Below are 22,232 nucleotides of genomic sequence, written 5' to 3' on the forward strand. Positions count from 1 at the left end.
TTGGGAGCTTCAGTTTTGCTTTAAAAAGAACGCCTCCGATCCTTATGCTGCAGGAGAAAACTAGGTTTGTGTAGTCAGCTGAATACGCCTGATTGTGTTCATGCAACATGCTCACCCTGAGATTAAGTGAATCATTTTCTCAGTTAACACGATGTACGGAGCCAAACACGGATGCCATGGGCTGCCTTCATACAGCATGTTAACCACCACAATTTTTAAAATCAGTCTGTATTGTTTACGTCTTAGATTTACAAAAACCAAAGGGAAATAAACAAGAAAATATAGACGTCATTTTTACAACTGCTGCAAAATTAACATTACAAATCAAGAGTTCATTATTTCAACAAAGCAGCGATACCGCTAATGGTCAGGGATGCTGACCTTAAGACTAAATAAGTGCCAGCACATCACAGGTGACTTTAGCTGAAACAATCCAGAACACACAAAGACACCGGCAATCACCATCAAGACTACATTGCTAAGACAAGCTGAAAAAAGCAGAACAAAATTCCAAACTTCTCCAGCTGAATCCCAGAAGCAAAGCGGCACCTGAACCTAACTCGGTTGTCAATGTGCCCCACCACCCACTGACCACATCCACAGAACACCACAAGAACAAACAGAACAAACATGGATGATGCAAGTCAGTCAGAATTCTCTGCAGCCTTGGAAGTGTGGCTTAAAACCACCAGATATAAGCTCAACAGCTGCACCACAGACCAGAAGAACCTAGAAGCAGAAGCAGCTCAAACGAGAGGACAGAGTGGTCTCAAAAATCTAAAGCAGGACCAAACCATCCCCATCCCTTCAACAGATGAGGGCTCAGCCACAGTTATCATGGACAGAGCACGGTAAGCCAAAGAACCAAATACAATCCTGGATTGTTAAACAGAGGCATAGAATCAAGATCACGTGAAGTATTAGTGCCGCTTTATAAAACCCTTGTAAGAGTCTGACTTTATAAAACCCTGTAAAGCCACACCTGGAACACTGCAACCAATTTTGGTCATCACACTACAAAAAAAGATGTTGAGACTTTGAAAAAAACTTCAAAGAGCAACTAAGTTGATCAAAGGCCTGGAGACGAAACCATATGAAGAATGGCTGCAGGATTTGGGTTTGGCTAGTCTATAGAAAAGAAGAATTGGGGGGGGGACATGATAGCAATATTCCAGTATTTGAGGGGCTGCTACAAAGAAGAGGGAGTCAAACTATTCTCCAAAGCACCAGAAGGCAGGACAAGAAACAATGGATGGAAACTAATCAAGGAGAGAAGCAACTGGAACTAAGGAGGAACTTCCTAACAGAGGGGACAATTAATCAGTGGAACAGCTTGCATCTACAAATCGTAGGTGCTCCATCACTGGAGGTTTTTAAGAAGAGACTAGACAGCCACTTATCTGAAATGGTATAGGTTCTCCTGCTTGAGCAGGGGCTGGACTAGAAGACCTCCAAGGTCCCTTCCAGCTCTGTCCTGTTCAATTCTAACCTATGTCCAGTAAACACGAATCCACATGGATGATCTCGCACCCAGTGCTGCCGAATGATTTCTCATGTATAGGTTGTAAATTAAACTAGATCAGAGCCAGCCCACCATATTGAAAGATGCCTAACCTAGACCCTTCCTCAAGGGGTAGGGATGGGCATGTTCTCTGTTCTCTCTATAACCAACTTCAAACTCAGGTCAGATATGAGGAGAAATTTCCTACAGGGAGGAGTTATTAACCACCCTTGAGAAGTGGAGATTGAGGGTCTTCAGACCAAGGGAGTACCACCATCTGTCTCAAATGTAGGATTTAGCAGATCCTACACAGAGAATGGGGTTGGACTAGATGACCACCGAGGTCTTTTCTAACTCTATGATTCCATGATTCAAGCACTTCATGTCTAGGCAGATCTGGGCTCCATCCAGCCTTCTTGAAAGCAACTCCCAGCTACCCAGCAAAAGTCTTTCAGGGTGTTCGGAGCTCTCACCTTAATTCCAGCCATGGTGTACCGGGGTGAGGGGAGGTAAGGGGCACGGCACTTTCAGTGCTGGTTTTGAACTCGGGCTTACCAAAGACAGTCAGGATGATGGATCCCACCAACATGATGCAGGTCTGCAGCGTGTCTGTGTAGATCACGGCGGCAAGTCCTCCTGCCAGGCAGAGCAAGGGAAGCAGAAGGCTGCGGTAAGGAGAGGGAGGCGGCCCAGGGCCAAGCCCACCCCCTCAAAGAAAATCCTTGGGCTTCTCCATTGGGATACCCCTCATGCAGGGAAATGGGCAGGGGGCAGACCGGGAGGCTTCCCAGGTGCCAAGGGGCCTGAAAGGTTGGGGACTGAACCTGACATCAGGGCTGGGAGGCTCACCTGCAAACGGGACTCACCTGTGATGGTGTAAAGGGCCGTGATAGTCAGCAGTATGATGATGGCCACATAAATATTCAGTCCCATAGCGATTTGGATAAATATGGCTCCAGAAAATATATCTGCCTGTGATGCAAAAGAAGTATTGGCCCGTTAAGCCAGAGCCCCAGGGAAGTTTGCGAAAACCCCTTGCAGAGCAGCAGCAGTGCCTCGAGGGGCCCCTCCATCCACCCCACCCGCATGAGGATGTGGCAGAGGCTTTTGGGTGGGCCTGGTTATAGAGGTGCTCCAGAGGAGCAGGAGGGGAGGAGCTGGGCAGGAGGCACTGCAGCAGCTGGCCCTGGATCAGCCGTCTCCACTGCCACCAGTCTCTGCCTCCTGGAAGCGGAGAGGGTAATGGCCAACCTTAGAGACCAACTAGTCCAGCCTCTGCTCAGAGAGGAGCCACCAGTAGAGTCTTTCTGGTTTAAGGAGTCAGAATTAAATGGGGGTGCAGGGAGAGCAGAGCAGATCCTCCAGACTCCGGAGTCCCTGCTCCTACAATGGACTGTGAGTGCCCCCTCCTCCCTTTTCTAGGCAACCAAGTGGGGAGGGCGGCTTGGCACTTGAGCACCCACCGATGGGGCCCACTAGGAGGCTGGTCTCAGTCAGTCCTGGCCCTCCTCCATCCTTCCATCTTACTCATCCAGTGCCAGAGGTAATTACAGGTGTGGAATGAAAGGTGCAGCTTCTTGAAAGCGCTTCTTCCAGGAACAGCGGCGTCCCCACACTCTCCCAGCATTTGCGCTTCCTTCATGGCCTCATGCCACCTGCTGTGGTAGGGCTGACCCAGATCTCCCAGAAGGGGACGGGGTTTCCCCCTCAGAACTGGCTGTGCAAGTTGGCAAAGAGATGGTGGGGTTCTAACAGAGCTTGCACTCTAACAGAGCGTGGCACTCTTCCTGTTGCTTTGGCACTGCCCACCTGGCAAGAGATGGAGGGCCTGCCTCTCCCTGCCCCCTCCAGGAGGTAGCCTGCAGCCAAAAGGCTCCAGCACTGCTCTCCTCAGATTCAGCTGTTCGCCCATCAAGGCAGAAACATCAGCATCTCTCCCACTCCCATCGGGTCCCCTGCTTCTTGCGGGGGGGGGGGTTGTCCTTCCCATCCCATTTCAGTTTAATCAGTAACCCTGATAGAGATTGTTTATTGCCAGCTAGTGAGAGAAGGCAGGGGCCTTGGGTTAATGGGCACAATTAACTCCTGTCTGTTGTTTACCAGGGCAAAGAGTAGCATCACAGGGCAACTGCAAGGAACAGCACCCTGGAGAGATGGAGGGAGACCTCCCTTGGACTCACTAGCTCTGAGTCTCTTCCCCCTCCCCCCAGGGCTTCTTACAGCCCCCACCCCTGAAAAGAAGGGCCCGTAGGAAGCCATCTTCTTTGGAAACTAATTCCAGGAGCCATTTATTTGGGAACTGAGGGACAAGAGTTCTGGACTGTGCCCCTCAGAGGTCCATGGGAAGATGGGGGGGCTCAGCCGCTCAGGTATCTGGGACTGGCTTTTTCTGTGCAGGAGCCCAGATGTTGCAATCCATCCAGCCCAGAAGTTATGATGTGGGAATACCCAGCCCTCGTCATGGGAAGGTTCCCCCAGGAAACTTCCCATCAGATCGCATGACTACCAACCCATTGGAAGGGTCCCAAGACCCCCCCCTTTAACTGCCCCTCCACTCCTGACACTCCCTCAAAAGCCCTAGAGGCAGCCCCCGGCCCTTCCCCACCCCTGAGGGTGGAGAGACATCATGTGCCTGAGCTACAGGGAGCTCCATGAAGGTGCCACCATGAAGTTCTTCTATGAGCCTGGAGAAGATTCAGCTGCTAAACTCACCGAGATCTTCGTGAAGATGTACAGGAGCAGAGACAGGACTGACAGATAGATCTGAATCCGTTTCCCTCCGAAGCGCTTCTTCAGATACTCCGGCATGGTGACCACCTGTGAGGGAGGAAAAGGTGTTGATGTGGATGGACATCTGGTGGGGAGGACCTCAAGAACTGCAGAAGCATCAATTGAAAAAGGGGGGATGCCAATTTTGGCCCACCACGCATAAAGGACCTCTAGGTCAGCATTTTTCAACCTTGGGAACTTGAAGATGTGTGAATCAAAACCTTGCAAACTTGTGGACTTCAACTCTCAGAATTCCCCAGCTTGCAATGCTGGAAGTCCACACATCTTAAATTTTCCAAGGTTTAGAAACCCAACTCTGCCAAAAAGGCTATTTAGTGAGTAACCAGGAAAGGGTGGTTGGTACCGTTCTCTCCTCCCCCCACACCTTTGGCTTTCCTTTCTCCTTCTCAGGGTTTCCCTCTGTGTAGAGTGAAGCATCTCGGCCTTCACTTGGCTTCTTCTCTTGAGAAGGGGGAGGAAGAGCCACAGGAGTGATTCTGCTGGATGTGTTTAAGTTACAAAAAGAAAAGATCGACCCAACCCTGGATCTGGGGCCAACCTGCTGAGAAACCTTGCCAGCATCTTTGCAGGTAGATAATCAGGGCCAGAGATGCTTTTTCTGTAAAGAAGCCTCTGACCTTCTTGTTAAATCTCTTCCTGGGTCCTACCTGGGCCTGGTCCAGGCAGTTGTTGTTGTTGCTGTTAGTTGCAAAGTCATGTTCAATCCATCGCAACCCCATGGACAACGTTCCTCCAGGCCTTCCTGTCCTCTACCATCCTCTGGAGTCCATTTAAACTCATGCCTACTGCTTCAGTGACTCCAGCCACCTCATTCTCTGTCGTCCCATTCTTCTTTTGCCCTCAATCTTTCCCAGCATGAGGCTCTTCTCCAGTGAGTCCTTCTTTCTCATTAGGTGGCCAAAGTATTTCAGTTTCATCTTCAGGATCTGGCCTTCTAAAGAGCAGTCAGGGTTGATCTCCTCTAGGACTGACTTGTTTGTTCGCCTTGCAGTCCAAGGGACTCGCGGGAGTCTTCTCCAGCACCAGAGTTCAAAGGCCTCAATTCTTTAGCGCTCAGCCTTTCTTATGGTCCAACCTTCACAGCCATACATTGCAACTGGGAAAATCATAGCCTTGACTATATGCACTTTTGTTGGCAGGGTGATGTCTCTGCTTTTTAGTACGCTGTCTAGATTTGCCATAGCTTTCCTCCCCAGGAGCAAGCGTCTTTTAATTTCTTGGCTGCAGTCCCCATCTGCGGTGATCTTGGAGCCCAGGAAAATAAAATCTGTCACTACCTCCATTTCTTCACCATCTATCTGCCAGGAATTGAGAGGGCTGGATGCCATGATTTTAGTTTTCTTAATGTTGAATTTCAAGCCAACTTTTGCACTCTCCTCCTTCACCCGCATCAAGAGACTCTTTAGTTCTTCTTCACTTTCTGCCATTAGAGTGGTATCATCTGCATATCTGAGGTTGTTGATATTTCTCCCGGCAATCTTAATTCCAATTTTTGATTCATCCAGCCCCGCCTTTCTCATGATGTGTTCTGCATATAAGTTAAATAGGCAGGGCGATAGTATACAGCCTTGCTGGACTCCTTTCCCAATTTTGAACCAATCAGTGGTTCCGTGTCCAGTTCTCACTGTTGCTTCTTGACCCACATACAGGTTTCTCAAGAGACAAATAAGATGGCCTGGTACTTTAAGAACTTGCCACAATTTGTTGTGATCCACACAATCAAAGGCTTTAGCATAGTCAATGAAGCAGAAGTAGATGTTTTTCTGGAACTCCCTAGCTTTCTCCATGATCCAGCGTATGTTGGCAATTTGATCTCTAGTTCCTCTGCCTCTTCGAAATCCTGCCTGTACTTCTGGTAGTTCTCGATCCACATACTGCTGGAGCCTAGCTTGTAGGATTTTAAGCATAAATTTACTAGCATGTGAAATGAGTGCAATGGTGCGATAGTTTGAACGTTCTTTGGCATTGCCTTTCTTTGGAATTGGAATGTAAACTGACGTTTTCCAATCCTGTGGCCACTGCTGAGTTTTCCAAATTTGCTGGCAAATTGAGTGTAGCACTTTTACTGCATCGTCTTTTAAGATTTTGAATAGCTCAGCTGGAATACTGTCTCCTCCACTAGCTTTGTTGTTGCTCAGATTTCCTAAGGCCCATTTGACTTCACATTCTAGGATGTCTGGCTCAAGGTCAGTGACCACCCCATTGTGGTTATCAGGGATGTTAAGCTCGTTCTTGTATAGTTCTTCTGTGTAATTTTGCCACCTCTTCTTAATCTCTTCTGCCTCTGTTAGGTCCCTGCCATTTTGGTCCTTTATCATGCCCATCTTTGCATGAAATGTTCCCTTCATATCTCCAATTTTCTTGAAGAGATCTCTGGTCCTCCCTATTCTATTGTTTTCTTCTATTTCTTTGCACTGTTCATTTAAGAATGCATTCTTATCTCTTCTAGAATTCTGCATTTAACTGGGTGTATCTTTCTCTTTCTCCCTTGCCTTTTGCTTCCCTTCTTTCCTCAGCTATTTGCAAACCATTTTTGCTTTCTTGCATTTCTTTTTCTTTGGAATGGTTTTAGTTGCTACCTCTTGTACAATGTTGCGAACCTCCATCCATAGTTCTTCAGGCACTCTGTCTATCAGATCTAATTCCTTAAATATATTTTTCACCTCTACTGTATATTCATCAGGGATATGATTTAGTTCATACCTGAGTGGCCTGGGGCTTTTCCCTACTTTCTTCAATTTAAGCCTAAATTTTGCAAGGACAAGCTCATGATCTGAGCCACAAACAGCTCTTGGTCTTGTTTTTACTGACTGTATAGAGCTTCTCCATCTTTGGCTGCAGAGCACCTAGTCAATCTGATTTCTGTGTTGACCGTCTGGTGATGTCCATGTGTAGAGTCGTCTCTTGGGTTGTTGGAAAAGAGTGTTTGCTATGACTAACGTATTATCTTGACAGAATTCGATCAGCCTGTGCCCTGCTTCATTTTGTACTCCAAGGCCATACTTCCCTGTTATTCCGGTTATCTTTTGGCTTCCTACTTTAGCATTCCAATCCCCCATGATGATAAGGACATCATTTTTTGGTGTTAATTCTATAAGGTGCTGTAGGGCTTCATAGAACCGGTCAATTTCATCCTCTTCAGCACCAGTGGTTGGGGCATAGACTTGGACTACTGTGATATTGAATGGTTTGCCTTGGATTCGAACTGAGATCATTCTGTCATTTTGGGGATTGTATCCCAGTATTGCTTTTCCTACTCTTTTATTGATTATGAAGGCTACTCCATTTCTTCTGAGGGATTCTTGCCCACAGTAGTATACCTGATGGTCATCTGAATTAAATTCACCCATTCCTGTCCATTTTAGTTTGCTGATTCCTAAGATGTCGATGTTCAGTCTTGTCATCTCTTGTTTGACCACATCCAGTTTGCCTTGATTCATGGATCTCACAGTCCAGGTTCCTATGGAGAAAAAATCTTTACAGCATCGGACTTTCCTTTCACCATCAGATACATCCACAGCTGAGCATCCTTTCGGCTTTGGCCCAGTCACTTCATTCTTTCTGGTGCTACTAGTACTAGCCCTCCGCTCTTCCCCAGTAGCATATTGGACACCTTCCGACCTGAGGGGCTCATCTTCCAGCATCATCTCTTTTTTTCCTTTTTGTACTGTCCATGGGGTTTTCATGGCAAAGATACTGGAATGGGTTATCATTTCCTTCTCCAGTGAATCATGATTTGTCAGATCCAAACAGGGGAGGAGTCAAACAAGGCGGTACTGTTACTTCATTATTATTCAGTTTTTATAGACATTCCATTGATAATTGTCTGAACGACACCCTGAATGCTGAAGGCCCGAAGCCTGTTTCCCCATGCAAATCAAATAACGCAATCGCTTTATTGTGACTCCGATGGGCCAAAGTCCATCCTTTTTGACCGCCACTTATAACCAAACTGCACCCAAGCAAAGTTTAGGGTGGTCTCGAAGCAGATCTCAAAGTTTGAACTAGATTCAGTGGGGTGGATGGAAGTGTGGCCAGGTGGCTGCCTTTAACTAACCTTTTTTGGCCAACAGGGAATCTGAAACCTCACTTTTCACAAAGTCCAGAACAGTTGGTAGAACTATTTGGGCCCTCTTTTAGATAAGAGGAGCCCAACAATGTTCCAGCTGCTGTTAAAGTCCTTGTGGCCCTTCTCAGAGTTGAACAGTGGCCAGGAGGTCAGACATTATTCCTCGAGTCCATCAGTCCAAGATCTTCCCAGGGTGTGTTGGGTACGGAGTGCAGCATTCTAGCTGGACACAGGCCTGCCCAATGGTGAGACTAGAGTAGGGGTGTTGGGTCTTGGCAACTTGTGGACTTCAGCTTCCAGAATTCACCCTCAGGGGGTGGGGAAGGGCCAGGGAGTGCCTCTTAGGGTGCTTGAGGGAGCATCAGGATTGGAGGGGGCAATTCCCTCCTTCTTTTCCAGGGAGTTGAAGTCCAGAAGTCTTAAAGTTGTCAGGATTGGGCACTGGACGAGTGCTTCGCTGGAGAGACAGAACATCTGGCCAAGGCTGAATTTCCTGCCACCAGGCTTGGCCCCACAAATGCAGGCAGTGCCTGCCATTCCATGCACCTGGAAAGGGAGTCTAGAACAGAGAAGCTGCTCCTGGAACAGAGACCCAGGAGAGTGACTGATTTCGGCAGCCAGAAAGAACAAAGCGAGTTGCGGCAAGCAGTTGCTGATGTCTTGTGTCTATTTACAAGCAGCCCAGTTCTGCAGACTTTCTGCAATGCTCACTTGATTGTCCCCCACCTCCCCCACCATCCAGGTGAGCCCAGGCAGGGCAGCTGAAAGGTTCACCTACATTCTCCTGCATGGATATTGGCAGAACTTTTCTTTCTCCTTTGAAGAAAAAAACCCTCCCTGCCCCAGATGGTATTTATGTAAAATATTTACTTGAACATAAGGATCCAACGTTACCTGGCAAGGAGCTTAAAGCAGGCTGACTATGGCACTCCCTTAAGAAGCATCAAATATAGTTATAGTTAGATAACCGCCCGGCCGCCCTGTTTCGGATGACCCGTTCCCTCCTTCAACAGGAGGGACGGGATGACCCGCTGCGGGGACGAGCTGAGGAGTTTAACGGTTATCTATACGATAAAATCGTTCAGCTTCGTGATGGCTTGGACCATGATTGCGATGATCCAACCGAGATGGCGGAGACACGTCTTGTTGAGGTTATTTGGGATGAGTTTGATTCTGTGGCTCTCGAGGACGTGGACAGGTTGCTGGGGAGGTTGCATGCAACTACATGTTTATTGGACCCGTGTCCTTCCTGGTTAGTGCTGGCTGCTCAGGAAGTGACACGAGGCTGGCTCCAGGGGATTATAAATGCATCTTTGGTTGAAGGGGTTTTCCCCGCCACCTTGAAAGAGGCGGTGGTGAGACCCCTCCTGAAGAAGCCTTCCCTGGACCCAGCTATTTTGGGAAACTACCGTCCAGTCTCCAACCTTCGCTTTCTGGCGAAGGTTGTAGAGAGTGTAGTTGCATGGCAGCTCCCCCGGCACCTGGAGGAAGCTGTCTATCTAGACCCGTTCCAGTCCGGCTTCCGACCCGGCTACAGCACGGAGACGGCTTTGGTCGTGTTGGTGGATGACCTCTGGAGGGCCAGGGACAGGGGTTGTTCCTCTGCCTTGGTCCTATTAGATCTTTCAGCGGCTTTTGATACCATCGACCATGGTATCCTGCTGCGCCGGTTGGAGGGATTGGGAGTGGGAGGCACCGTTTATCGGTGGTTCTCCTCCTATCTCTCCGACCGGTCGCAGACAGTGTTGACAGGGGGGCAGAGGTCGTCCTCGAGGTGCCTCACTTGTGGAGTACCTCAGGGGTCGATTCTCTCGCCCACCCTGTTCAACATCTATATGAAGCCGCTGGGTGAGGTCATCAGTGGTTTCGGGGTGAGTTATCATCTGTACGCTGATGATACTCAGCTGTACTTTTCCACCCCGGACCACCCCAACGAAGCGGTCGAAGTGCTGTCCCGGTGCCTGGAAGCTGTACGGGTCTGGATGGGGAGAAACAGACTCAGGCTCAATCCCTCCAAGACGGAGTGGCTGTGGATGCCGGCACCCCGGTACAGTCAGCTGCATCCGCAGCTGACTGTTGGGGGCGAGTTAGTGGCCCCAAAGGAGGTGGTTCGCAACTTGGGCGTCCTCCTGGATGGACGGCTGTCCTTTGATGAACATCTGGCGGCCGTCTCCAGGAGGGCCTTTTACCAAGTTCGCTTGGTCCGCCAGTTGCGTCCCTTCCTCAACCGGGATGCCTTATGCACAGTCACTCACGGTCTGGTTACGTCTCGGCTGGATTACTGCAATGCTCTCTACATGGGGCTGCCCTTGAGGTGCACCCAGAGGCTGCAGTTAGTCCAGAATGCGGCTGCGCGAGTAGTAATGGGAGCCACTCGTGGCTCCCATGTAACACCACTGCTCCGTAGTCTGCACTGGCTTCCTGTGGTCTTTCGGGTGCGCTTCAAGATTCTGGTTACCACCTTTAAAGCGCTCCATGGCTTAGGGCCCGGGTACTTACGGGACCGCCTGCTGTTACCCTATGCCTCCCACCGACCCGTACGCTCTCACAGAGAGGGCCTTCTCAGGGTGCCGTCCGCCAAACAATGTCGGCTGGCGGCCTCAGGAGTAGGGCCTTCTCTTTGGGAGCATCGACGCTCTGGAATGAACTCCCCCCTGGCCTACGTCAAGTGCCTGATCTTCGGACCTTCCGTCGTGAGCTAAAAACATATTTATTCATTCAAGCGGGACTGGCATAATACTTTGGTTTTATATTGGGGTTTTATTAATATTTTAAATTTTAAATTCATTTTAACTATCAGCCGTTTAGTAATTGTTATATTTTAAATGCATTTTAATTGTATATATCTTGTATTTTATTCTGGCTGTACACCGCCCTGAGTCCTACGGGAGAAGGGCGGTATAAAAATTTAATAAAATTAAATTTAAAAAAAATAAAATAGTGGATAAATATTTTAGGATTTTCAACTATGCTTTTATTCCTGAACTGACGGAAGCCAATTAGGGGCATTGACTCAAGCATCTCATCGATTGAAAAGTTTTTACCTTAAACATTTTAATGTTTTACATTTTCAAAATGTTTAATGTATTAAAACAGTGGTATATTAAATAGCATTTTAGTGCTGAAGTGTGGTATTAATTAATGAGGTTTATGAGACCAGATAGACCAGGTGGGAAAGCTAAAACCACATGAATGTCTTAGTTCCTGTTTTCTTTCATCTGCTGTCATTTTGTAGAACCTCCTTCTCCCTTTTCAATGGGATTTAATCTCAACCTTCTGTGGTGGTCCGATAGATTGTGCTTCCCAGAGTCCCCAGTACAAGCCAGCATCCCTTCAGGGAGACACACACACACACCCCGAAGCAGCCAACAGAATCGCTGAATTGTCTACTCACCCCGGCCTTGATGTAGATTGGCACAAACACCCAGCCAAGGATCACCACAATCACCAGGGCCTAAAAGAAGAGGATGGGGAAGAGGGGTTGGCTCTGTCTCTCCCACAGGGCTAGGCAGGAGGGGGAAGAGCCCACCACCACCAAAGCAACCCAGCTCCATCACAGGCAAGCAAGTTCCTCTTCCAGGTGGGGCTTGAGGGGTCTTTTGCCAATCTGCCCCCACTCCTCCAGGGCATCCACCCCCTTCCAGCTAGTGGGGGCCAGGGTCCCCATGGAGAGCCTGGGGATGGGCTCAGAATGAGATTTCCACTGGAGATTCGCACCCAGGACTGACCGAAGGGGAAAGGACTTACGTTCCACTCAAAGCCTCCAATGGCAATTCCTGCAGCTGCCCCGGTCCCTGCCAGGCCCACAAAGTGGCCGCTGCCGATATTACTTGCAAAGAGAGAGGCCCCGATCTGGAGAGGAGGAAAGGGAGGGGGCTGTGGGTCAGGAGCTCAGAGGGGTCACGGAAGATGAAGGACTTTAGGGGGTCCCACGGTCGAGTTGGTCCAAATGCCTTCTGGCCAACAAAGCTTCAGCCAGAAGTACAGGTAACCCTCGACTTACAACTGTTCGTTTAGTGACCGAAGTTACAACGGCAGCAAAAAAATTGACTTATGACCATTCTTCACTCTTACAACCACGGCAGCATCGCCATGGTCATGTGATCAAAATTCGGACACTTAACAACTGCCTCACATTTCTGACAGTTGCAAGGTCCTGGGGTCATGTGTTAACCTTTTGTGACCTTCTGACAAGGAAAGTCAAGAGTGAAGCCACTTAACAGCCATGCGGTTCGCTTAACAACTGTGGCAGGAAAAGTTGTAAAATGGGGCAAAACTGACAACTGTCTTGTTAAACAACAGAAATGTTGGGCTCAACCCCATTGTGGTCGTAACTCGAGGACTATTTGTAAGCCTCACAGAGTTGCCAGGAAAGGCTGGGCAGGAATATCCCATCATCCAGCTAAGTGGCTCAAAATATGGGCTCCTCCTCCTAAGCGTGAGCCAGCCTCTGTGCTGCAGCTGCCAAAAAAGCCAACACAGTTCTAGGTTACATCAACAGAAGGATAGAATCAAGATCACGTGGAGTGCTAGGACCACTTTACGATGCCTTGGTAAGGCCACACTTGGAATGTGGCATCCAGTTTTGGTCAGCATGACATTAAAAAAAGATGCTGAGACTCTGGAAAGAGTGCAGAAAAGAGCAAGATTCAAGAGGATTATGGGACTGGAGGCTAAAAAAAATAGACAAAGAACAGTTGCTGGAATTGGGTGCGTCTAGTCTAACCAAGAGAAGGGCTGGGGGACATGACAACTGCCTTCCAGGACTGGAGGGGCTGCCCCAGAGAAGAGGGGATTGACGTATCTGTGCAGCACAGCAGCAGGTGTGGCTGAGCTGCCTGCAAGAGGCTCTTCTTGACTTCCTTGGCTCGGAGGCCTCTTCGGTGTGGCCACAGAACAAAATGCCAGCCTGACAGAAGCTTCTGGGCTAAGAAGGAGCTAGAAGCAGCTCAGCTGCCTCTTTGCTGTCGGTCTCCAAGGGCTTTTCTGTTCCAGGCCAGGAGACGCAGGGACACATCCCTCAAGGCTGCACTGGTGATTGCAAACCAAACTTAGCTTGGCAAAAGCGGCCAACATTGGCTAGCCCAAAGGCCTGGCCTGGCTTATGTTGGCCGCCTGTGCAGACTGAAAGGTCTTCTGACAGAGCACCGAAGCCATATTCTAAGGAGGTGCTAAACCAAGCATCGTGGGAGTCAGGGCTCCCGTCTGCCTGCGGCCCAAGCAAAATGCCCATGGAGAGCAGTGCCAACAGAGGAGGGAGGGTTCTCATCACAGACCAAATGGCCATCCTGACCCAGCAATGAGGGGACAGTTGGGAGCATCCGGAGGAAAAGTTGCATCTGAAGGAGAGGAAAAAGTGAACACGTCATCTTGGAACATCTGAGGGCCACTAATGAGGACCACCGTCAGGAGAACATGGTGGAAAACAGGCTCCTGGGCTCCTCTGAAGCTTCCAGGCTGCAGGGCAGAAGCCCCTCTTGCCACAAAGCCAAAGGAAGCTCCTGCCCTGGCGAACATCCGTTCCCCACCCCCAGTGTAGGACAGTGCAAAATAAAGAGAGGGAGACCTTTCCAGAGAGGGAGACCAGTGGGAAGAAAGGACTCCCCTGGTGAAACTCACCGGCCACCACACCATGCTCCGGCCGGCCAAGAAGAATCCTCCGACAGTTCCACGGTTGGTCGAGTACATGGCCTGAAGGCAAAGAAAGCAGAGAAATCGGTCACAGGGGAATTCAACTAAGGGGTAGAGAGGGAAGACAGTTTGTCTCCACCGCAGCACCCTCCCAGTTGGAGCTGATCTCCACCAGCCATGCCGGGTTAGTAGCCTTGGGCAGCTTCTGGGAGGGGGGGCGTGCCAGGGAATCCCACCAGTGTAGGTGAGATCCACAGAATGAAGGAGTGGAGCTGAGCTTCTCTCGCTCCCTCCCTCTATCTCTCTCTTGCACACACACAGACACACACTGATTTTGGGTGAGGAAGAAGACAACACAAAATCAGTCTGTGGAGCAGTTTGTGCTGAGCCAAGAATGGTGAAGCTCATCCCACCTTGGGCACAAAGCCGGCTGGCCAGTCCCTCTCTCAGCCCAGGAAGAAGGAGACAGAGCCAGCCTCACCCCAAGTCTTGCCAAGAAGAGACTCAGCCAGGACCGACTTAAAGGTGCACACGCATACAAACACACACACACACACACACACACACACACACACAGAGACAGGTCTAATAACCTCCGTGGCATTTGACATCTGGAGGAGGAAAAGAATCAGAAAAATAATTTATCATGACGTGTCTTGTAGATAAAACAAAAAGAAGATTCCAGCTGCTTCCAAAAGGAAAGTCGCTTAGAGTAGCATTTGGTGTTCTCCAGCTGTTTTTTGCTTGTGGACATTTCCTTACCCAGCTAGGTAACATCATCAGTGCAAGTGAGAGTAGTTTGTCCTGTCAGAATTGGTGTGTGGGGATGGATTACCCTTTGGGTACTTCCTTGATTAGGATATTGTTTTATGCTTGATTGTTTGGTGTTCATACCTGCGTATGTGGGTGTTGGCTGCATTGATCCTTTTTATCATATGATTCATGTCTGAATGTCTTTTCTTCCTATATGTAAACATTTTTTAAATAAAGGTAACACTATAATACACTTAAAGGGCATTAGAGAGTGTATTTATTGTTATTTCCTGGCAGTGGATATTACAGCCGAGGTGGAGACAGTTTCTCCTGCCTGTTTTGCATTGGGTTGAGGCTGGCAGGTGACGCACACTTTCTTCCTAACGAACATCACTTCCTCCAAGAAATGCATCTTCTCTTGCAGCCGTCCAAACAGGCTTCTCAGCAGACAGTATCTGGCACTGTTTGCAGTATCATTCCCGTTTCTCTTTCTAATGATCTCACGAGAGGTTTTGCATCGATAAGGAAAAGGACAGTAGAGCGTCTGATTTCAAAGCATTTCCATGCTCCATGTCCTTCCTGAATGTCATCCAAAATCTTCAGGTGATAGACGGGGAGGGGAGGCTTTTTAAGGGGCTGCCTTCGGGCCCTTGTGGTTTCCACCGGAAGAGACCTTGGTGTAAGCAGTAAGGCAAAAATTGTGTCTTTCTGTCCCTCGCCTTTTGTGTGATCCCTCAGATGATTGCCATCCATCCATTGTGCTAATTGCACGGAGAGACGGAGGGCAACATGGCTATTACAAATAGGCAATGACAGTTCCACTAGGCAAGGCAGCGTCTAGGGCTCGTTGCAAAAGAGCGGAAGAGCCACAATTTATCATCAGATTGGGGCCGGTTTTATTGTCTTTGCTGCAACTGTCTGAAACGGCTGCCCAGATGGAATTTCCTCAGCAGAGATTTATGCCAACAGGTGGCTGGTCCACCTATCTCAGGTAACTGAAGCCACCTGCTGGCCCGTCCGGAGAGGGGCTCCTGCCCTGAAACTCTCAGGTGCTGCCGCCCTCTTGAAAGCAGCCGGTCTGCAAGCAGGAGGGGCCGTTGTTGCCTTCATTCCCAGGCTCTGTTTTTAAGATCAGGCTCTTTCACAAAGGTTTCCCAACCGTTTTAAAATCTGTAGGCTGCTCTAAAGGGATCCATTAAAAGTTAGTTGCCCCACCTCTGAGCATTATATGCAGAAAGAGCTTTCTTGATTAAACTCTCCTGGGCATATTTAACAACGAGTCATTAGGCAGACAAGCATTTCCTGGCCATTGATTGACACAAAGTGCAGAAAACAGACAGGAGGGAAGGGGAGGGGAGGGGCAGCTGGAGCAGGGATGTCCGTCCCCCTTTCTGAAGGCCTGCACTGATCTTCACCAAGGGCCAAGTTTTGAATTTCCCCTCCATCCCAAAAAAGTCAGATTTTTTATCACCTGAAAAAAGATAGGAGTGACCCCCCCCCTCAAATGGTTTTACTCTGTGGCCCACTTGCCGAGGAGGGTTTCATTCATACGGGGGCCTGTCTTGAGTGCATCTCCAGTGTGGAAGCGCAGCTCAGGCTGGGGTTGCTCAGCCTTGGCTACTTTCTGATGGGCGGACATCAGCAGTCCGAAGTCTCCAGCCACATGTGACGTCTGCCCACTGACAGGTGCCATGGCTGAGAATCCCTGGCTTAGACCAAGATTTAGCTGCTCCAACCAATACAGAGAGTCCCCTGCAAGAACAGCTGGTGGACGGAGAAAGAACAGAGAAAGAGTTACCCCATCTGCACCCACAACTTGGCACCACCTCAAGATGTCCCAGGAGCTCCTCCTTGAGTCCAGCCCTCGGACATCCAGCTCAGCAGGGGCAGGGAAGACGCCTCTGAGACCAGACCAGCACCACGCTTGTCCTGGCACCCTCCTTTGTTCTGGGCCTGCCCTCTATTCCAGGGATGAGTCACCCCGGCTGGCTGACCCCACGAGGAAGGGAGCAGAAGGCCACACTTGGAATCCTGCATTCAGTTTTGGTCACCACAATGTAAAAAAAAAATTGAGACTAGAAAGTGCAAGAAGAGCAACAAAGAGGATTCGGGAGGAACTGGAGGCTAAAACATATGAAGAACAGTTGCTGGAATTGGGTATGTCTAGCTTAATGAAAAGAAGGACTGGGGGTCATATGATAGCAGTGTTCAAATATCTAAATATCTAACACAAAGAGGGAGTTAAGCTCTTCTCCAAAGCACCTGAAGACTAATCAAGGAGAAAAGCAACTTAGAACTAAGGAGAAATTTCCTGACAGTGAGAACAATTTGCTTTCAGAAGTTGTGGGAGCTCCAACACTGGAAGTTTTTAGGAAGAGATTGGACAACCATTTGTCTGAAATAGTATAGGGTTTCCTGGCTGAGCAGGGGGTTGGACTAGAAGACCTCCAAGGTCCCTTCCAACTCTGTTATTCTAAATTCTAAATTTAGAATTTCTGCGCTCCCTGCTCCCCTGGCCAGGCAGCTGTCCTCCATGTGGCCAAACAAGAAAGTCTGGAATGGCCAGCGAGGCAGAGGGCAGCTGTTGGAGATGCTCCCGTTCAAACTGATTAAAGGCCAGTTGGAGCATGAAATGTTTGGGGCCCAAGGAGAGCCCTTTCCCACATCAGGCCTTCAGCCTGCCCAAGAGGCCTTGCTTGCCCCACTCTGGAGAGTGTCTGGGAGGGTGCCAAGGAACAGTTGGCCAGGATGAGCAGTTCCATCCCCTTGGCAAACTCTTGGGCACATGATGCCCAGGCCTTTTCTTGAGACGGGGCTGGAAAGTTCTCCTTGAGTGGTAAGGAAAGGGATCCATTTCATTGCCTTTAATTAGTTTTCACTGATTTTCAAATGCAGGTTTAGCCTCTGCTGACCCAGATAAAAGGCAGGTCTGCAGTTCCTTGGAGGCGGCAGGGTCTGCACCCAGAAAACTCAGTGACACCGAACACTGGACGGGGGGGGGGGAGGCTTAGCTTTCTGGTTCAGAACCAGGGAGTTCCTAGTTTGTTTGAAGGGAGCAAGGCTGCACCCAGCCCTCGTGGTGTCTAAGGGAGGCCCGAAGCTCTTGTAGGGCCTAAGAAGGAGAAAGGAATCGAGTCCTCGCTGGGCTCAGCACCTTCAGAAGTGCAAAGACCCCCAGCAGAAGACCCCTGCTGAGTATGTTTTGGGTTTTTTTGACCAGAACAAGCTGCCTGTCTTGAGAAGCTGGTCTGGTGCTTAGGTAAGGCTTTGATCCCTAAGTGGCCGCTATGGTTGCTTTCCTGCCAGCAGCAGGATCAACAGGCTGGGAGATCTGCTCTTCCTATGGCAAAATAACTCGACCTTCCTCCTTGCCTCCCTCAAGACCTCCTTCGCGGCTCCAGCCATCTGAGCAAGGGCCAAGCTGCCCTTTGGCCTCTCCGCGGCCTTCTCTGTGGTGGGCTGGGCTTCCTCACAAGTGGGCAGCCTGGAGCCCCAGAAGGCCTCCCCAGCGTGAGACTTTGCTGTGCTGCCCAAGGTTGGCTGTAGGTAGCCGTAGCAACCTGCCTGTGGGGGAGGGGATTGAGAGTGCCCCACCACCATCCTGTCTGGTCTCTACTTGAGCCTGGCACTCCTTGGCATTCCCACCTGTCTCCATCCTGGGAAAGGCCTTCCCCCGGCAGCCCCCTCCAAGCCTTGAACTGAACCCCTCACGCTGCCCCCCACCCGTCCTGCCTGGCATGTGTTTCTGTCTCAGGATGTTTGCCCAGGGAGGTTGGGGGTTGTGGCCATGGGGAATTTACTGATGCTTCCTTGTTCTTTCCCTCTGAGCTGGCAGCAGATTCACTTCTGGGGATTTCCAGGCTTCATTCACTGGGGCAATTTCACCGGGTGAGGAGGCCCAGGAGTCATTGCCCACACCAACCAGCATCTCCCCACCTTGGCAACTTTAAGATGTGAGGACTTCAATTTCCAGGATTCCCCAGCCAGCTTCTCCTTGGAATTTGGCAGCTGGACTTTGGCAAAGGGCTACGTGGCTGAGATTTGCCTTGAAATAGGATGGAACAGAATTGAATTCTCAGCCTGCTTTAAACCAAGAACCCCCATTGGGAACCTGAGCAGACAGCGGACAGTTCCTCTAGGCATGTGCAGAATGTCGGTGCCCCTCTGCTGAAGAGTTGAAAGCCCCCTTATCTTCCCTTCCTGCAATTCTTCATTGCTGATAGCATTGCTCAATGCTAAAGGGAGCTGCAGCAACCCAGACTCTGGCCGCCTTGGTCCATTTTCTGGGACAATGTGTGGTTCCTTGGGCCTCCTGTCCACTCTTAAGCAGATGGCCCAGCTGATCCACACTGCTTGTAAAGGGAGCTTCTTGCCAACCCTTCTAGGTAGTCCAGACAGGACATCACAACCAAGAATGCAAACAACACCTTTAAGGTAGACCTACAGTAACAGAAATTTGAAAGTCTGAAAGCACCTTGCCTTTATATGCAGACCTCGTTCAGTGCCTGTCCAAACTTACAATGATGCTGAATGAGTGGTGCTTACACCTGATCTTCTTACAACACTTGCAGCATCTCCACGCTCATGTGATGGCCATTTGTGATTCTCTCTGCTGGCTTCCCACAAGCAAAACCAACGATGAAGCCTGGAAGCCACAGGAGGTTGTCCGTAGCAAAGGAGTGCAAATCTCATGCTTGTCAGTTGTATGGATTCTCAACCAGAAGTGCCGTCACTAAGTGGTGTGGCCATGTGATGTCACACCTTATGACCACATCACTTAGGAATGGATGCCCCTTCTAAGACATGTTCTCCAATTCTGTTTCTTGTCTCTGTGCTCAGATTCTGTTGGTTGCCTGCAGCTCCTCTTCCTGCCTGCCAAGGTTGTTCTCGCAGACCATCACATTCCATCTCAGATGGGAAGGTGCCTGATGGCCTTTGGAACGTCCCGCCCAGGTGGCAATTTTCTTTCCAAAGGAGGAAGCAGCAGTGGGTAAAGACACACACACCTCTCCGGGGCAGGGCATTTTCCATTTCTATGGCAGCCTCCTCTCTTCCGTGACCTCAACACCCACCCTTGCCAGTTCACTTCCGCTCCCCATCAACACCCACCCCTCTCCCTCCGTTACTGCCCTTCCGTTACTGCTGCACTTCCCCATCTCCTGCTCAGCAGCCCTGGGATGCCAGATCCTTGGTCCTTTCCAGATCTCTCTGGGGTTACAGATGACAGATCTGTCACTGTAACAGAGTTGGAAGGGACCTTGGAGGTCATCCTACCCTCTGCCCAAGCAGGAGACCCTACACCATTTCTGACAGATGATAGTCCAATCTCTTCTTGAAAGCTTCCAGTGATGAAGCTCCCACAACTTCGGAAGGCAACTTCTGTTCCATTGGTTGATTGTTCTCACTGTCAGGAAATTTCTCCCTATTTCCAGGTTGATATCTCTCCTTGTTTGGTTTCCCTCCATTATTCCTTATCTGGCCTTCAGGTGCCTTGGAGAATAGCTTCACCCCCTCCTCATTGTGGCAGCTCCTCAAATATTGGAAGACTGCTATCGTGTCTCCCCTGGTCCTTCTCTTCACTAGACTAGCCATGCCCAGTTCCTGCAACCGTTCTACTTGGCCCTCCTGGATTTGGTTCCTGAACCCAGATCTTCCAGAAAAGCTACTTCCACCTTCTTATCTGGGCCCCACCAACAATGGCAAAGAAAGCTGGCACTTACCCACAGGCCAACAGCTAGGACAACGAGGAAGTAGATGACAATGACCGAGATGTCAGCTGCATTTGCAATTGCGATGTGAGTGGAAGTGGACTCCTGTTGGGCCAGGACAGTGGTAGCTGCCGGGGTGGCCATCCTGCCAGTTTCAGGGCCTCCAGATCTGGGCTGATCAGCTTCTTCTTATACCTCCTGGCCGAGTTGCCCAGTTAATGATAAATTTTTCCCCTTCCCTTCTGAGTAATATGTAACTTGGAGATCCCGTTCCTTATCCAGGGATGATGCTTAAGTTCCTACAGGTGCTCTGGCAGAGGCAGCTTCTCTCCAGAGATACCGCAGAGGGAAGCCCAACTGCACATGCCCTGCAGCAGTAGCTGTGGCAGGTTTTTGTAGTCATGCAGCAGGTGACTTGGCAGGAGACACTGGAGGAGGAGTGGCTGGGCTGCTGCTCAGCAAAGGAGCTCTTTGCTCTGGAGCCTGCCTGGCCAGTTCAGTTCCGAACACGCAAGAACTCCAGATCACTCAGCATCCTGACCCATGGGGTTGGGAACTCCCCAAGAAAGTAGGCCTGGCATTCTCACCAGGGTGGCTCGTCTATTTGCCACCCTGGAGACCAGAAGATGCACGGGGCCCTTCAGGAGTCAAGGAGAAGGAAGGAGCAGGACTTCAAACTTTAGCTACTCAAGATTTTGCTCTTTCTGAGCCCATAATAGGAAATGAACCAAGGCTGAAGTCTCAGAAAGGACACAGTTTTGCCCTGGACTGGTTGATAAATGAATGATAGAAAGTGGGAATATAGCGTAAGGGCTACCCAATGCTATGGTCAAAACTGGTTTGAATGGAGAATGAACTTCTCACAACCCAAAGCTTGTGCCCCAGAAGCCTTTGCGACATTTGTAAGGGATTCTGGGACACACATGCCTGAATAGAGGGCAACTCTGGGTTGTCCAAGGGGGAAGATGGGCTGCTAGGAGGACCAATGTGTGCAGATTTTGTTTTTAGGTGGACAGCTCCCTCTAATTCATGAATGTCCAACTTTGGCAATTTTAGGATTTGTGGACTTCAACTCCCAAAATCCCCCAGCTAGCTATGAAGTCCACAAGTCCTAAAGTTGCCAAGGTAGGACAACCCCTTTTCTAAATGATTCCAACAGAATATTAAAAATAACTTCCTCACGAAGACCAGCTGAGAAGACAGCCGTCCCATCAAGTCAGCTGTTTAGAGGATGAAGCTGATGTTTTTGTGGGAGAAACCCAAGCTCACAGGAGTGATTTTCTGATCCAGGGCATTAAAAACTATGCTCTGACACCAAATTCAATTTGTGCAAATGGTGCGCAGTCAAAGCCCCTAAGGTCCCTAAGTGAATCTGCCATCCATCTCACTTAAGACAGTTAGCAAAGAAGCAGAAGAATTGGAAACAGAACGACAGAATCCCTCACTACCAAAGAAGGTCACTGAACAGATCTGAAAGTGTTCACACCGGCAGCTTCTGTGTCTCTCCATTCCTCTTGTTTTGAAGCAACTTTTTCCCTGTCGCGAGGAATGTCTAAACGAGAGTTAGCAGCATTCTTGCCAGTTTGCTTACCTTGGCAAGGGTACACTTAATCTCGTGGTTAAACAAGAAGTACCTGAGCAAACAGCAATGATTAAACTACAACTAGCAAAGGAGAAAAATGCAACCTCTGACCCTGCAATCCTAAACTGAACCCCAGAGAAAACCCACATGGGGCAGGCCTGCCAACTGGGGACTTGTGGGATGATGCCCATCTAAAGA

At 49.5% G+C, this 22,232-nt stretch overlaps 1 protein-coding gene across 2 annotated transcripts in view; it reads right to left on the reverse strand.

The window, feature by feature from the left end:
- SLC5A1 (solute carrier family 5 member 1) overlaps nt 1–20,804 on the reverse strand; it is a 33,723-nt gene extending 12,919 nt beyond the window's left edge. For both annotated transcript variants that reach the window (XM_058158681.1, XM_058158680.1), the window contains exons 1-7: nt 20,465–20,804; nt 13,980–14,051; nt 12,108–12,212; nt 11,755–11,814; nt 4,214–4,318; nt 2,368–2,473; nt 2,057–2,137 (exon numbers count right to left, since the gene is read on the reverse strand). In XM_058158681.1, the coding sequence (XP_058014664.1) occupies nt 2,057–2,137; nt 2,368–2,473; nt 4,214–4,318; nt 11,755–11,814; nt 12,108–12,212; nt 13,980–14,051; nt 20,465–20,596 (661 nt within the window). In that variant the 5' untranslated portion in view covers nt 20,597–20,804. The remainder of the gene's footprint in view (nt 1–2,056; nt 2,138–2,367; nt 2,474–4,213; nt 4,319–11,754; nt 11,815–12,107; nt 12,213–13,979; nt 14,052–20,464) is intronic.
- Nucleotides 20,805–22,232: the final 1,428 nt, after the last annotated feature.

Source organism: Ahaetulla prasina, chromosome 15, assembly GCF_028640845.1.
Source record: "Ahaetulla prasina isolate Xishuangbanna chromosome 15, ASM2864084v1, whole genome shotgun sequence".
Lineage (NCBI taxonomy): Eukaryota > Metazoa > Chordata > Lepidosauria > Squamata > Colubridae > Ahaetulla > Ahaetulla prasina.